The 13892-nt window shown below is 54.4% G+C and overlaps 6 protein-coding genes across 6 annotated transcripts; 5 read left to right on the top strand and 1 right to left on the bottom strand.

Moving 5' to 3' along the window:
• Positions 1–2155: 2155 nt before the first annotated feature.
• Positions 2156–6232, top strand: PtrM4_066700 (Herpes-BLLF1 multi-domain protein; the record flags this gene model as incomplete). Its single annotated transcript, XM_066105736.1, has 1 exon — positions 2156–6232. One exon carries the CDS (start codon positions 2156–2158, stop codon positions 6230–6232), a length of 4077 nt encoding a protein of 1358 aa, XP_065964363.1.
• An 897-nt stretch (positions 6233–7129) lies between these two features.
• PtrM4_066690 (uncharacterized protein) lies at positions 7130–7346 on the top strand (the record flags this gene model as incomplete). The annotated part of the gene is made up of 3 exons (XM_066105735.1): positions 7130–7147; positions 7216–7249; positions 7303–7346. 3 exons carry the CDS (start codon positions 7130–7132, stop codon positions 7344–7346), a joined length of 96 nt encoding a protein of 31 aa, XP_065964362.1.
• A 261-nt stretch (positions 7347–7607) lies between these two features.
• PtrM4_066680 (uncharacterized protein) lies at positions 7608–7799 on the top strand (the record flags this gene model as incomplete). The annotated part of the gene is made up of 1 exon (XM_066105734.1): positions 7608–7799. One exon carries the CDS (start codon positions 7608–7610, stop codon positions 7797–7799), a length of 192 nt encoding a protein of 63 aa, XP_065964361.1.
• Positions 7800–7805: 6 nt separating this feature from the next.
• On the top strand, positions 7806–10136 carry PtrM4_066670 (WD40 repeat protein; the record flags this gene model as incomplete). The annotated part of the gene is made up of 3 exons (XM_001933374.2): positions 7806–7845; positions 7893–9060; positions 9110–10136. The coding sequence occupies 3 exons, from the start codon at positions 7806–7808 to the stop codon at positions 10134–10136; spliced, it is 2235 nt and encodes a 744-aa protein (XP_001933409.2).
• A 392-nt stretch (positions 10137–10528) lies between these two features.
• On the bottom strand, positions 10529–12154 carry PtrM4_066660 (SpoVK, ATPase AAA+ class; the record flags this gene model as incomplete). The annotated part of the gene is made up of 5 exons (XM_001933373.2): positions 10529–10537; positions 10673–11225; positions 11285–11657; positions 11732–12017; positions 12089–12154. 5 exons carry the CDS (start codon positions 12152–12154, stop codon positions 10529–10531), a joined length of 1287 nt encoding a protein of 428 aa, XP_001933408.2.
• Positions 12155–12447: 293 nt separating this feature from the next.
• Positions 12448–13283, top strand: PtrM4_066650 (import inner membrane translocase subunit tim-21, mitochondrial; the record flags this gene model as incomplete). Its single annotated transcript, XM_001933372.2, has 2 exons — positions 12448–12759; positions 12864–13283. The coding sequence occupies 2 exons, from the start codon at positions 12448–12450 to the stop codon at positions 13281–13283; spliced, it is 732 nt and encodes a 243-aa protein (XP_001933407.1).
• Positions 13284–13892: the final 609 nt, after the last annotated feature.

The raw sequence follows: 13892 nt of genomic DNA, 5'->3' as shown, positions 1-13892 counted from the left end.
CGCCAACAGGTGATCACTGGGGCACAGACAGGGGTTGGTGGCATGGGAGAGTCAGGTCGTTTGCTGAGGCTCGAGCCGGCGAGCAGAAGACGAAACTGGCCGTCTCTGCGCCTAGGACAAAGTTTAGCGAGGTGAAGGAGTAGTAATGGTAGCAGTAGCAGTAGTGAAGACGGGAGTCGAAAAAACAATAGTGAGAAGCGGGTACGAGGCCGGCAGAGGGAAATGCAGGATGGTAAATGAGGGAAGCGCGTGGCTGCAGGCCAATAAAAGGGTGCATCGCTGAGACGGGGCGCGGAAAGAAGACATGTAATAACACCGGCAATGCAGATATCGTCGTTTCCAAGCCAAGGTAAGAAAAAGCAGTATGCATCGGCAGTGACAGGTGGGAAGATTGCTGGTTATTGCCTGGTGGGCAGCAGCAATCAAAGTTGATGGGTACTGTAGGCGCGCAAGGGCAGCTCGGTGCGGCGTCAGCGTGGTGATGGATCATCATCATTAGCATACGAGTCGCATGTGGGACCCCGTGTTATGCCGAAATGAAAGGCAGGGGCAGGGTTGGAGGCGCCTTCCCCCATTGGCGGTGGCGCCTTCCCACAGGGCCGTTGCGCTTTCCCCCATTGGCAGGGTGCAGGCAGCTCCTTCCTCGCGCTTGACGAGGCTCAGAAGTCGGGAGCAGCGACGATGTTGGGGAAAGCCGTGCAAGATCTGCAAACACGCTTAGTTTTTGTCAAACAGGAGTTTAGTGCTGCAATGTGATAAATGACTATGTATTTACCTATCTCCAATATTGCGTCGGGCAGCCGGGGGTGATTGTTACCCATGGCTAGTGCAGTTTGAGCTCACAGCCTTCTGCACGACGGGGGCCTCGCGGCCAGATGCAAATTAATCCACAGAAGCACCATTCGTGGCGGGCGCAATCTGGTCTGCCTGCAACACAAGGCGGTCCGAGGCAGTCAAGTAGACTTGCAGCAGTCGCAAAGTTGACGGTGGTCTGATGGTAAAAGGGTACTGGTACCAAAGTTTTGCTCGCTACAACAAGCGCCCTCTATCGTGCAAACTATCGAACGCAGAGGCCCGCCGCCCGAAACCCTGCCGTTCCCCATGCTGTTCTCCTGCAGGGAGCCCACGTTAGTGACTCGCAGCCCTTTGCACTTGCCCGTTTTCGCCCTTTGCCCCTGCCTCCCGTCGTTTTGGCCTGGACACCTGGGCGACATCTGCTGCTGACGGCTGCGCTGTCCCTCTTCTTCTTCTTCACTACCCGTCGCCCACGCTCTTAGCCGTCACCCTCTCCACCCTCTCCGCCGACAATTCCCAACGGGCGCATTTTTATATCGACTTCTGCGCATCCCCCCCGGCCGTGGCTCCCAGTGGCTTCCCCCCCCTTCGACAAGCATCCCTCACGCCGTTGCCCCAGGCCTCACGCTCCCTTCGACGATTCTCCGAATCACGACCGCTCCTTCCGTCGCACTTGACTCTTCGTCACTTCGTTGCCTTTTCTAGTAATCCGTCAGTCTCGCATCGAACGCCGTCGCCGCTCGTTTTAGCACAGCACAGCTCCCACGACATTGCGCTCCGCCCCCACAGGACCCTGTCACGACACGCAAGCTTCGCCCGTTGCCCAGGAACAAAGAAAACCACGCCGCTACCCAACTGCGCTACCGCCAACGTCTACGAGCCCGTACCATTGTCCCCAAAGCCACCACAGGAGCTGTGCATTGATCACCATCCAAAGCTTCTTTGTTCATCATTTCTTCTGTCCCGACACGTTCGACCTTCTTCCCTGCAACTTGGGTCTGGAACACGCGACGACCACTTCTTGCGACCTGTCACTGTCAAACATGACGGCATAGACTTGCGACAAGACCGAATTACTGCAAGAACGCTATAACAGCACGCTTGTGGCCCCCTCTATTTCTAGCTGCACCGACAGTCTAGTGAGTCACCTGGCCCGGCAAAGTGCATAGCGCTGGAAAGCTGACTTGCAACAGGTCCATTCGTTAACCACTATTGACAATCGTCAATTACACTCGTTTACCATTGCCCTGACCGTATGTTTGTGCCCTCAATTGCAACCGACATGTCTGACAACCACAGGCCTCGACGTATACCGTCTTCCACCTATAATAATACTTAGCGTCGAAATATAATCGTAAACATGCCGCGCTCAACTACAGTATGGGCGGCCGCCTTCCTCCTGGTCAGTTTGTCTGGCTCCGGCCCACTGCTCACAACAGCAGAGGCCATGCCAGCACCCGGTCCCAGGGAAACAGGAAATCGCCCTCGCTACTACTTCCCGCGACATGTCAAGCGACAAGTCGTCCGTGCCAACGAGACGACGACAGCGGCAACCATTCAGTCGTCGACGTCGCCTTCCCCGTCGTCCCTTCCCACAACAAGCGGCTCCTCTGAGCGCCTTGAACTACGCTCATCCGACTCGGAGTCGAATGGCTTCTCATCCTTTGTAGAATCCCTATTCCATGGAAGCACCGACGCAGGGCTTTCGACTTCGGCAAACGTCGCCAGCACCAATGAGGTTGATCAGCCGGCGAGCAGCGTCAACCTTTTGCTCCCTCCTTCGCAACAACAACCCTCGTCATCGAGCTCGTCGCCGGCCTCTTCTCCTAGCCCAGAGGTTGAACAGCCGAGTCCCCCCGTCAACATTCTGCTCCCTCCTTCGCAAGAAACGCCCTCGTCAGCGGTCTCGTCCGTTTTGGCTTCCACTAGCATCATCGCAACATCGAACTCCAGTATGATTTCAACAACTTCGGCCACTCCTATCTCTAGCTCTGTGCCAGTATCATCCGAGAAGCCTACGGAACCCTCGGCCACTCCTATCTCTAGCTCTGCGCCAGTATCATCCGCAGCTCCTGTTTCTAGCTCTGCGCCAGTATCATCCGAGAAGCCTACAGAGCCCACAGCAACGACGACTCAAGCTGGTACGGGAGGTCTACTTCCCAATGTGCCAATCCTGGACCCTACGCCATCACCATCACCGGAGCCTGCTCCTGAGCCCGTTGTCTCATCCAAGCCTACTGTTTCACCGAGCTCTGATGGAGGTCTTCTGCCCGGCATTCTCCCTGGTGTTTCTCTCGGAGTCAATGTACCACCGGCTTCGTCCACGCCAGCCCCAATCACGCCAACTACGACCTCCGCCGCTCAAAGCCCATCGACTCCTTCGGCTGGTCCGCCACCTGAGGTCATTGTACAGCCTACATCTTCGCAGGCCATGTCCACCCCTAAACCAGATGGAGGACTCATCCCAGGCATTCTCGATCCCGTGATTGGATCTACTGGTGTTCTTCCTGTGCCTGTGATCCAGCCCACGCCGACTTCCAATGCCCCTGCCTCGACTCCTGATGTATCCGCCCCAGGCCAGTCAAGCTTCCTCGGGCCTTTCATTGTCCCCGGATCGACTGGTGGTGCCTCTGGGCCGAAGCCCACGCCAACTTCCACTGAACATGGTGGATTGCTTCCCGGCGTAATTCCATCGACTGGCCTTCTACCTCCAATTGAGAGCATCCTCCAGCCCACTGGTACTGGTGGATTGCTCCCTGGTGTAGTCCCATCAACTGGTCTCCTTCCCCCGGTTGAGAGCATTATCCAGCCCACTGGTACTGGTGGATTGCTCCCTGGCATAGTTCCATCAACTGGTCTCCTTCCCCCGGTTGAGAGCATTATCCAGCCCACTGGTACTGGTGGATTGCTCCCTGGTGTAGTCCCATCGACTGGCCTTCTCCCCCCAGTTGAGAGCATCATCCAGCCCACTGGTACTGGTGGATTGCTCCCTGGTGTAGTCCCATCGACTGGCCTTCTCCCCCCAGTTGAGAGCATCATCCAGCCCACTGGTACTGGTGGATTGCTCCCTGGCGTAGCCTCATCAACTGGTCTCCTTCCTCCAGTTGAGAGCATCCTGAAGCCCACTTCAGCAGGTGGCTCATCTGAGCCGAAGCCGACAGCAACCTCTACCGAACGTCCTGGTTTGCTCCCTGGCGTACTCCCATCGACTGGGCTTCTCCCTCCGCTTGAGAGCATCATCCAGCCGACTGGTACTGGTGGACTGCTCCCCGGTGTACTCCCATCAACTGGCCTCCTTCCTCCAGTTGAGAGCATTCTGCAGCCCACTTCATCAGGTGCTTCATCTGAGCCAAAGCCGACGGCAACCTCTACCGAACGTTCTGGTTTGCTTCCCAACATACTCCCATCGACTGGCCTTCTTCCTCCGATCGAGAGTATCTTGAAGCCCACCTCGACTGGCGGTCTTCTGCCAATCCTGTCCACGGGCACCGCATCTGGCATCGTTATTGGCATCACTACGGCTCTTGGTACTGGTTCAACTGGTGCTTCAATCGCGATACCAACAGCCTCTCTCATGAGCTCTGGAGCCATCCCAACGTCTGAGGCAACAGCCACAAACTCTGGCGGTCTACCAGCAATCCTATCGTCGGTTCTGTCTGAGCTTCCTGGCATCTCGCACACTGGTACTGGTGCGCATGGCACCGCGCCCATCCCGACATCAACTGCGAGTGTGTCCGGTATTCTCCCCCCAATTGTGTCTTCGCTTCTCTCAAACCTCCCAGCATCTGAGATGCCGAGTGCTCTGTCAAGCATCATGTCTGCGTTGCCCGTTGCATCTGGTTCCGGCCCCGTCACCCTCCCGACCGTATTGCCCTCGAGCGTGCTCTCCTCAGGCATCTTCCCGTCTTCGGGAATGGTACCATCTGGCGTTGTTCCATCCCCCACAGCCGTCTTGTCATCGGGTCTTCCGCTCTCTTCTGGCATTAGCATGTCATCTGGAATACTTCCTCCTTCAGGTTCAGTGCCAACTGGTTCTGTTAACCCAACTGTGTCGTCTTCTGGCGTACCGGCTTCTGAAGCTCTTTCATCTTCGGTGCCTACGCAGTCAGCAACAGCCAGCATCACGCCTTCAGCAACATCCGGCATCATTCCTTCAGGCACAGGCGTCAGCGGAACATCGGCCTCGGCCCCTGTTCCTTCATCCGCGCAGTCTCTCAGCGTCCCCGCCTCTGAAGGGCCTTCGACTGGTTCGCCCAGCAGTGCTAAGCCGACATTGATGCCCACAGCCTCTGCTAACGCAACCGTGAGCACTGGTCCTACCTCCAGCACCGGCGTCTCTTCGGTTCTTCCAGCTTCATCGACAATTTCTACAGAGCCACCGACGTCTGAGGCCGCTACTACCACCAGTGCCAAGAGTGATTCCGCATCGATTCTTATCCCTGTCAGGCCGACAATCACCAGCTCGGCATCCCCGATTGCGTCTCTCACTGCCACTGCCACGGATAGCGCAACATCCCTTATCGTTGGTACTAGCATCATCGTAGAGGCGTCGTCGAGGCCCACTCCCAACCCTAGCCCTACTGCTAGCACCATTCCATCGAGCCTGCCCAGGATGATTGCGCCTCCTGGAGGAGTTCCTGCGATACCACAGAACAGCTTCATGGGTCAAATATGCTTCAAGTGGCCTCTCAACTACCCATTCGTCTCAGCAAATGATGGCGGACAGCAAATCTTCCACTACCTTCCCCAGGCTATCGCTGACGGTCTGAACATCTCCGTCTCCGAGGTCCACAACTTGGGATTGAAGCCTTTGAACACGATGGAGTACCAAGGTTTCATCACCACGTTGGCTTTGTTCACTATTCCCCTGGATCTCGAGACTAAGCTTGCTGCTCAGCTCCGCAACCCTGCTGATAACTTCTGGCATAACCCTGACGAGACTGTCAACGATCTTACCAGCCAGATCAACACAGCGTGCCCTCTTGCTGCTGGCAACCTTCCTGGTAGCAGTGGTGGTGCTCCTGCAGACGCAGCTGCCGACCCAGGCGCTGCTTCTCCTACTGGAGGAAACGGCGACGGTGGAGCCATGGGAGGTGACATTGGAGCCAGCCGCAAGGTGAACTCGACCAGTGCCATTGTTGCCAGCAGTGCCATTGTTGGAGCCATCGCCTACGGTGCCGCCATGTTCTTCGTTGCCCGCCGATACAGGAACAAGCGTTTGGCACACCAACGCTCCAGCTCTGTCCCCAGTGAAGGTCGCATGACTTACGGCTCCATTCCTGGTGGCGCTACTGCATGGATGCACGGTGCCCGTAACGGGCGGATGACGCCTGGCAGTCGCGGCAGCCAAGGTAGCAGTGCCAGTCAGGGACGCAGCGTTCGCACACAACAGATCTCAGCGCCCGTTATGGCTGAGAACTCTCTTGGCTGGAACTGAGACGTGTTTCCAGCAGCAACACGCTCACACTGAGCCATGTGGGTGTACCACGTACCAAGGCGCGACCGGGCTCAGCAACATGCGTCCATGTGTTGTTTTTCGATGTATCTACGTTACGTCGACGTACTTTTGTTCCGATCTCTACATCCATCTACCGCACCGACCTCATCCAAGCTAGCATTTGCATTGCATCTAGCCGCAAACCAATTTCTCATCTATTGTCACTACCGTTCACAGACTCTCTTTAAGATCAACCTAAAGTTTACACTATACTTTAACATATTTTCCCCTTTCATGTATTTTTCGCTTCCAAGATACCAGTCCATGCTTACGGATAAGCTAGACCGTTTTTTTCTCTGTCGATATGTGGTGTGGCTATGCAAGTGCTGGGATGCATAGGTCATGGTAGTTATTTAGTGTCGTGTGACATGGTTGATGAACAGACACGGTGCAGAGGGCACTTGTGGGGAGGCAGTTATTTGAGTATATAGTTGTAGAGGTAGGAAATAAGAAAAGTTCACTTATATGACAAGTCTTTGCAACCGATGATTACGAGTGAAATGTGCGGACGTGGGTGTATCGGAGGCGGTAATGTTGCGCATTTCGTCTGGTTTCCATAGTCTTAGAAACTGCCTCGTTGGGAAAGAGTGAGCTGAACCCTGTCGTTGGCTTGGCGGAGCTCCACCCAACATCGAACACATTGCGGAGGACAGCAAGCCATTACGACGCAGCAGCTTCTACGCGCCCAACACTCGCTGTATTGTCTCGTATACCCAATCCAGACCGGGTCGCATATCCTCTAGGCCTCTGTAGTCTCCCTGCGCTCTCAAGGACTGGCTACTAAAGCCACGTTCCCACAACCCACCCCTCCGCAACTTATACACCTGAGCTCCCAAGATGCGTTTGGACGTCAAGGTACGCAACAATGCGCAATTGGAGGGCGGTGCAGTATTCGGACATGGCTAATCTGTCTGCGACTATAGAGGCAGCTTTTTGCGCGGTCTGAGCGTGTCAAAGGTAAGATGTGCAGACACATGTCATTTATCAGGACGTATACTAACATGACCTAGGCATCGGTAGGAATTGCACTTTCCCTCGATATATACACCACTGAAACCCACCAAAGACTTTCACCCGACCGAGCCATGGATCCTCACGACCTTGTACAGCGGTAAGTACGGCCCAGAAACTATAAAACAGGCAGAGCGCTGACCCAAGCAGGACACGTCCACATCTGGTCATACATAACGCAGTCTATTGTTAAGACGTTCGAACTCACCGACGTACCCGTCCGTGCCGGTCGCTTCATCGCCAGGAAGAACTGGATAGTAGCAGGTGGGATATGGCCACGACTTAGCTTAGGAGAGAGGTTGACATGAAGGATGCAGGCTCCGATGACTTTCACCTACGCGTCTACAACTACAACACCTCGGAGAAGGTCACATCTTTCGAGGCGCATCCCGACTACATTCGCGCCATCGCTGTACATCCGACACAACCCTTCGTATTGACAGCCAGTGTGCGTAGCAACCTGAACAACAACCGGACGATGCTGATATGGCGATAGGATGACATGACAATTAAGCTGTGGGATTGGGACAAGTCATGGAAGTGTAGGTCAAGTGGGCGTCTAGAACATTGCATGCGCTGACATCTTTAGGCGTACAAGAGTTCGCAGGTCATCAACACTATGTCATGGGCATTGCGATAAACCCAAAAGACCCAAACACATTCGCATCCGCCTGTCTCGATAGGACCGTAAAGATCTGGTCGCTCGGCAGCTCAACGCCCAACTACACCCTCGAGGCGCACGAGGCCAAGGGTGTCAACTTTATCGATTACTACCCCCAGTCGGACAAGCCGTACCTCCTCACCACGTCCGACGATCGCACAGTCAAGGTCTGGGACTACACTACAAAAGCGCTGATTGCAACACTTGAAGGCCACACTTCTAACGTCAGTTTCGCCGTATACCACCCTGAGCTTCCCGTCATCATTTCTGGATCAGAAGATGGCACCATCAAGATCTGGCACTCGTCGACGTACCGGTTAGAGCAGTCGTTGAACTACGGCTTGGAGCGCGCATGGTGCGTGGCATATCAAAAGGGAAAGAACGGAGTCGCGCTTGGATTTGACGATGGTGCTGTCGTCATCACCATGGGTCGCGAAGAGCCGGCTGTCAGTATGGATGGTAGTGGAAAGCTATTATGGGCCAAGAACAATGATATTCTCACTTCGGTCATCAAGGGCAGCGACCAGCTCAAGGATGGCGAACGGCTCACACTTCCCAGCAAGGACCTGGGCTCGACTGAACTCTACCCACAGTCCCTTCTTCACTCGCCAAACGGACGTTTCGTGGCGGTATGCGGCGATGGAGAGTACATCATTTACACTGCGCTTGCTCTCCGTAACCAGGCTTTCGGTTCCGCCATGGACTTTTGCTGGGCCTCGAAAGAGCACGACAAGGACTACGCCATCCGGGAATCATCCACTAGCGTTAAGATTTTTCGCAACTTCAAGGAGCGGAGTGTGCTGAACGTTGGCTTTTCTGCTGATGGCCTAAGCGGCGGTGTTCTTCTCGGTGTAAAGGGTCAGGGTGGTATTGGTCTGTTCGACTGGGACTCTGGTGCTCTAGTCCGAAGGATAGAGGTTGAACCCAAGAGTGTGTACTGGTCCGAGAGCGGCGAGCTCGTTACCTTGGCCACAGAAGACACATTCTACGTACTACGCTATTCAAGAGAGAACTACCTTGAGGCTGTGCAGAACGGAGAGGTTGATGAGGATGGCGCCGAATCTGCTTTTGAGGTAGTATGCGACATTAATGAGAGGTATGTTAAAATTGGGATGTAATGTGAATTGGAGCTAACAAAGATGCAGTGTTCGCACTGGTACCTGGGTTGGAGACTGCTTCATCTACACAAACAGCACGAACCGACTAAACTACCTTGTGGGAGACCAGACATACACCATCTCACATTTCGACTCACCACACTACGTTCTTGGATACCTCCCCCGCGACTCCAGGATCTACATTGCCGACAAGGATGTCAATGTTGTTTCATTTGCCTTGTCTCTGGCCGTGGTTGAGTACCAAACACTCATTCTACGTGGCGATTTGGAGGCCGCCGAGGAAACTCTTCCATCGGTGCCCAAGGACCAGAACAACAAGATTGCCCGCTTCCTTGAAGGTCAAGGCTACAAGGAGATGGCTCTCAAGGTTGCCACTGATCCAGAACACCGTTTCGACCTCGCTCTGTCTCTAGGCGATCTTCAACAAGCCGTATCCATTACTCGCGAGCAGGACACGGAGCACAAGTGGAAGACAGTCGGAGACGCAGCACTCACAAACTGGGACGTCAAGCTTGCCCAAGAATGCTTCGTCAAAGCCAAGGATCTTGGTTCCCTCTTGCTTCTCTACTCGGCCACATCTGACACAGCCGGTCTACGCGAACTCGCCGACCTCGCCGAAACCTCAGCCGCAAACAACGTCGCCTTCTCTGCGCTCTGGCAAATCGGCGACGTCCAAGCCTGCATCGACCTCCTGGTCAAAACCAACCGCCTTGCTGAAGCTGTCCTCTTCTCCCAAACTTACAAGCCCAGCGCTACCGCTGGCCTCGTCAAGCAGTGGAAAGAGGCCCTCGAGAAGGAGAGCAAGACTAAAGTCGCTAGACTCCTTGGAACTCCGCCACATGGCGAGGACGAGGGCGACGCGGAAATGTTCCCAGAGTGGGACGAGTATCTACGGTTGGAGAAGGAGGGCGGAACTGTGGAGGATCTTTTGGTGCAGGAGGATGATGAGGCGGAGGCGGAGGATGCGGATGAGGAGATTGCGGCAGATGAGGAAGAGGAGGACGAGGATGAGGAGGATGAAGATGAGGAGGAAGAGAGTGAGGAGGAGAAGTAGGCAGGGGTTTTTCTGTTTTGTGCAACATGGTCGTGGTCTGACTGTCTCGATTGGTCTTTGTGTCTCCGTGCGTATGTATGTACGTGTGTTGTGGAGGAGGGGAAAATGGTATACTGTATGCATGACTAGACGCTGTGTTTACAAGAGGAAAAAAAGGTGAGATGCGTGACCTATTCTATCCCTTATCCGTACCCCTTATCCACACTACATAACCGCTTTGCTTTGAGTGATGGAAAACAACAACGCCGCCATTGGCAAACTATGCGATGAGATATGTACGAAAAACGTCGTTTCGTTCGATTCGGTTCGGTATTTTCCTCTCTTTCTGTTTCTGTTTCTCATACAAAAACATGTCCAAGTGTTTCTCATCAGGGAATCTTGTGAAAGGAGGTTTACGCTTCCTAGCGCCTGGTATTTTACCTCACAACAACATCCTCCTCCCGTTTCGCAACACCAGCACCAGCAGCAGAAGCAGCAGGACGATACGAATGCTCGCTAACCCCACCATCGACGCCCGTGCCCGTAGTCCCACTAACAGTCGTCCCACTCTCCGTCGTCGCATCATCCTCGTCACCCTCCTCACTCTCCTCAGTCGTATGCACCCTACTCCTCACCCTCGCATTCAGCTCCTCCCTCGTGTCATCCAAACTATCCAAATCCCTCAATCCCCTGCCCCTACCAAAGAAATCCTCCGTCCGCAACCCGCGCACATCACCCTGCGCGACCGCCCGACTACTGCGCAATGTGCCGTCTGCCTTCTTCCGGCGGATGTATTCGCGGACAGGGCCCATGGCGGCGTCGCGGCAGGCTTCTTTGATGTCGGAGCCGCTCATGCCGGCGGAGATGCGGACGAGGTAGTCGAGGTCGAAGTTTGCGGTGTCGATTTTTGTGCCGCGAAGGATGAGGGAGAATATGTTGTGGCGTTGGATGGCTGAGGGGAGGGCGACGGGGAACTTTTTGGGCATGCGGCGTAGGATGGCTTCGTCGATGTCTTGGATGCGGTTTGTGGCGCCGAGGATGCAGATGCGTTGCGGGGTTGAGGTGCCCGAGGAGGTGCTGGATGCGAGGCCGTCCCAGTGGGTCATGAATCTGGGGTGGTGTGTCAGTCTGGTTGTGTTTCTGGTATGGAGATATAAGGGGGAACGCACTCTGCTTTTACCATGCCGCTGGCTTCGTGCTCGCCGCTTCTTCGTTGGCCTAGTACGGCGTCGATCTCGTCGATGAAGACAATGCTAGGTTGGAGTTTGCGGGCGAGACTGAAGACTGCGTTTACGAGTTTGTTGCTGTCGCCGTACCACTTTTCCGTCAAGGTGGAGATGTGCAAGTTGATGAAGCATGCGCCAGATTCGTGTGCGAGCGCTTTGGCTAACATTGTCTTTCCGCAGCCGGGTGGACCGTAGAGAAGGACGCCAGAAGGTGCGCTGAGGAGCGAGGACGAGTGCGAGTATAGGTGGGGCATGGTGAGCGGGTAAATTACGGATTCCTTGAGTTCTTCGATTATTGAGTCGAGGCCACCAATGTCTGGGGAGGTGAGAGAGTTAGTGGTGCCCAATGTTGTACTTCTGTCGTCGTCTTGTATCAATAATGTGACGTACCCTCAAAGCTCACGGGAATCTCCTCGGGCGCAACAACTTCCATGGCAATTGTCTGCTCATACGTATTCAGATTGAGGTCCGCTATCCGCGGCCGTCGATGCCGTGGTTCAGTCTCGTCGTCATCCTCGCTGTCGTACTCGCCATAGCTTTTCCGTCGTTTGCTCGTTAGAATGGCGTCGAGTTTGCGCGTCGCAGCTGAGGCCTTGGCACGTGCTTCCTCTTTTTGCTGGGCTTCAGGGTCGAGACGAGTGAGAAGATTGCGGATTACAAAGTAGGCTATTAATGGCTAGTGTCCATGTCAGTAATAGGAAACGACAAGGAATGAAGTGACAAGAGGGAAGGTAGGTATGTACGTACTGCGGCAGCTGCCATGAGGATATCGGGGAGATAGCCCGTGAGGCTACTCTTCTTATTCGAACTCATCCTGGCTGTGACTCTCGACCTCCACGCTCCACGATGCTGTGTTCCGAGCCTGGGCCTGAATCTTCTGAGGTTTAGAGCGAACGAACGTGTTGTGTCCGATACCCAAAAGTTACGTCTCAGGGACCGGCCCGCCACACTCATGCAGCCTCGGCCTTGGCTGCATTCACCTTCTGCCGTCACACACGAGCTAGTTCAGGTGCTTAGCTCAGAAACTCCGCATCACCAGGCACGTCGCATCGCATCGCATTGCAAATCGTAGTTCCCCCGCAACAAACGCCCCTCACACCAAAAACATGGCGGCCATATACAAACCCAGCGAGGCAATTGCTCTCCTACGACCAACTTTTCTCCTCCCGCGTATCCAGCCAGTATCAATCAGACGACAATATATCGGTCGCACAGCCTTCTTCTCCACCACATCAAAAGTGCAAGCAACGCATACGTCGACGCCCAATCCCCCACCGCAACCACAGCGCAAATCCATCACCTTGACCGGCGACACGGGCCAGGTCCGCTGGTCGGACCTGTCGCCCGTAGAAAAAGCCGTGCGCACAACACAGCAAAGCGTGAATCTAGTCGTTGTCCTTGTCGGCCTCGTAGCAACAGTACGCCACCCATGACATGACGTGAAAAGCAAAAACAAAAAAACCAGGCACCACGCACGCCACCCCAAAAAGCAATTAAAACTAACATGACTCTTTCCACACAGGGCGGCGTAGCCTACTTCCTTGTCTCCGACGTCTTCAGCCCCTCGTCCAAAACCGCCTACTTCAACCGTGCCACAACCCGCATCCGCGAAGACGCCCGCTGCCAGAAACTCCTGGGCCCCGGTCCGCAAATCGCTGCCCACGGCGAAGTTACCTGGTCCAACTGGGCAAAGAGCCGCTGGATGTCGAGTACAGAGGAGACGGACAAGTGGGGTACCCAGCATATGCGCTTTAGGTTTTATGTAGAGGGGCCGCTGGGTCAGGGTGTTGTGCATGTGCATTTGACGAAGCGGCCGAGTCAGAGCGAGTATGAGTATGAGACGTTGGCGGTGGATGTGAAGGGGCATCAAAGGATTGATTTGGTGGCGGATGAGAAGGGGAGTGGAGTTGCGCCGAAGATTTTCGGTGCGAGATGGTGGTAGAGGGTGGTTTTCAGGATGCTTGGAAAGTGCGCATCAAATTGACGAGATGGATAATGAAGTTTATGTCGTTGGATTTCTGATAGTTCATGCTTTCCCAGAGCAAAGTAAGCTGTACTAGTATACATGGTAACCAAATTTATCTCATCATCTTCTCCGACACATATAAGCCAGTTGTTCCCTTTCCACCGTCCAAACACTGGCCATCAACAGGGAACGTCCAGCGAAACACCAAGAACAAAGGGGTCAAACACAAATCGGTACCACTATGTAAAAGACAGACTTTCATAGTCAACCTGTTGAGATTGAGCTAACTTGACTATATATCTTGCCACCATTGCCCTTCTTCTCCTCTCACTCATCCCACTCATGTCTTCTCCCTATTGCTTTTCACCCCAATCCCAACCTCCAAGCTACATACTCAAGAAATGAAAGGAAAAATATCAATACATCACAAATCACACCTACCAGTTGCACGTCACACATAAGCATCATCACTAGCCTACCCGCCACACACCTCCACGCAAGCAAGCACCGCAACATAAACGGGCATCAGCACAGCATGGGGGTAGCGGGCGGGCGGTCGATGGGTCGGGCGGGTATAAGCAGGGC

Source organism: Pyrenophora tritici-repentis, chromosome 2 (genome assembly GCF_003171515.1).
Source record: "Pyrenophora tritici-repentis strain M4 chromosome 2, whole genome shotgun sequence".
Lineage (NCBI taxonomy): Eukaryota > Fungi > Ascomycota > Dothideomycetes > Pleosporales > Pleosporaceae > Pyrenophora > Pyrenophora tritici-repentis.
This window is presented reverse-complemented; position numbering and strand designations above follow the sequence as displayed.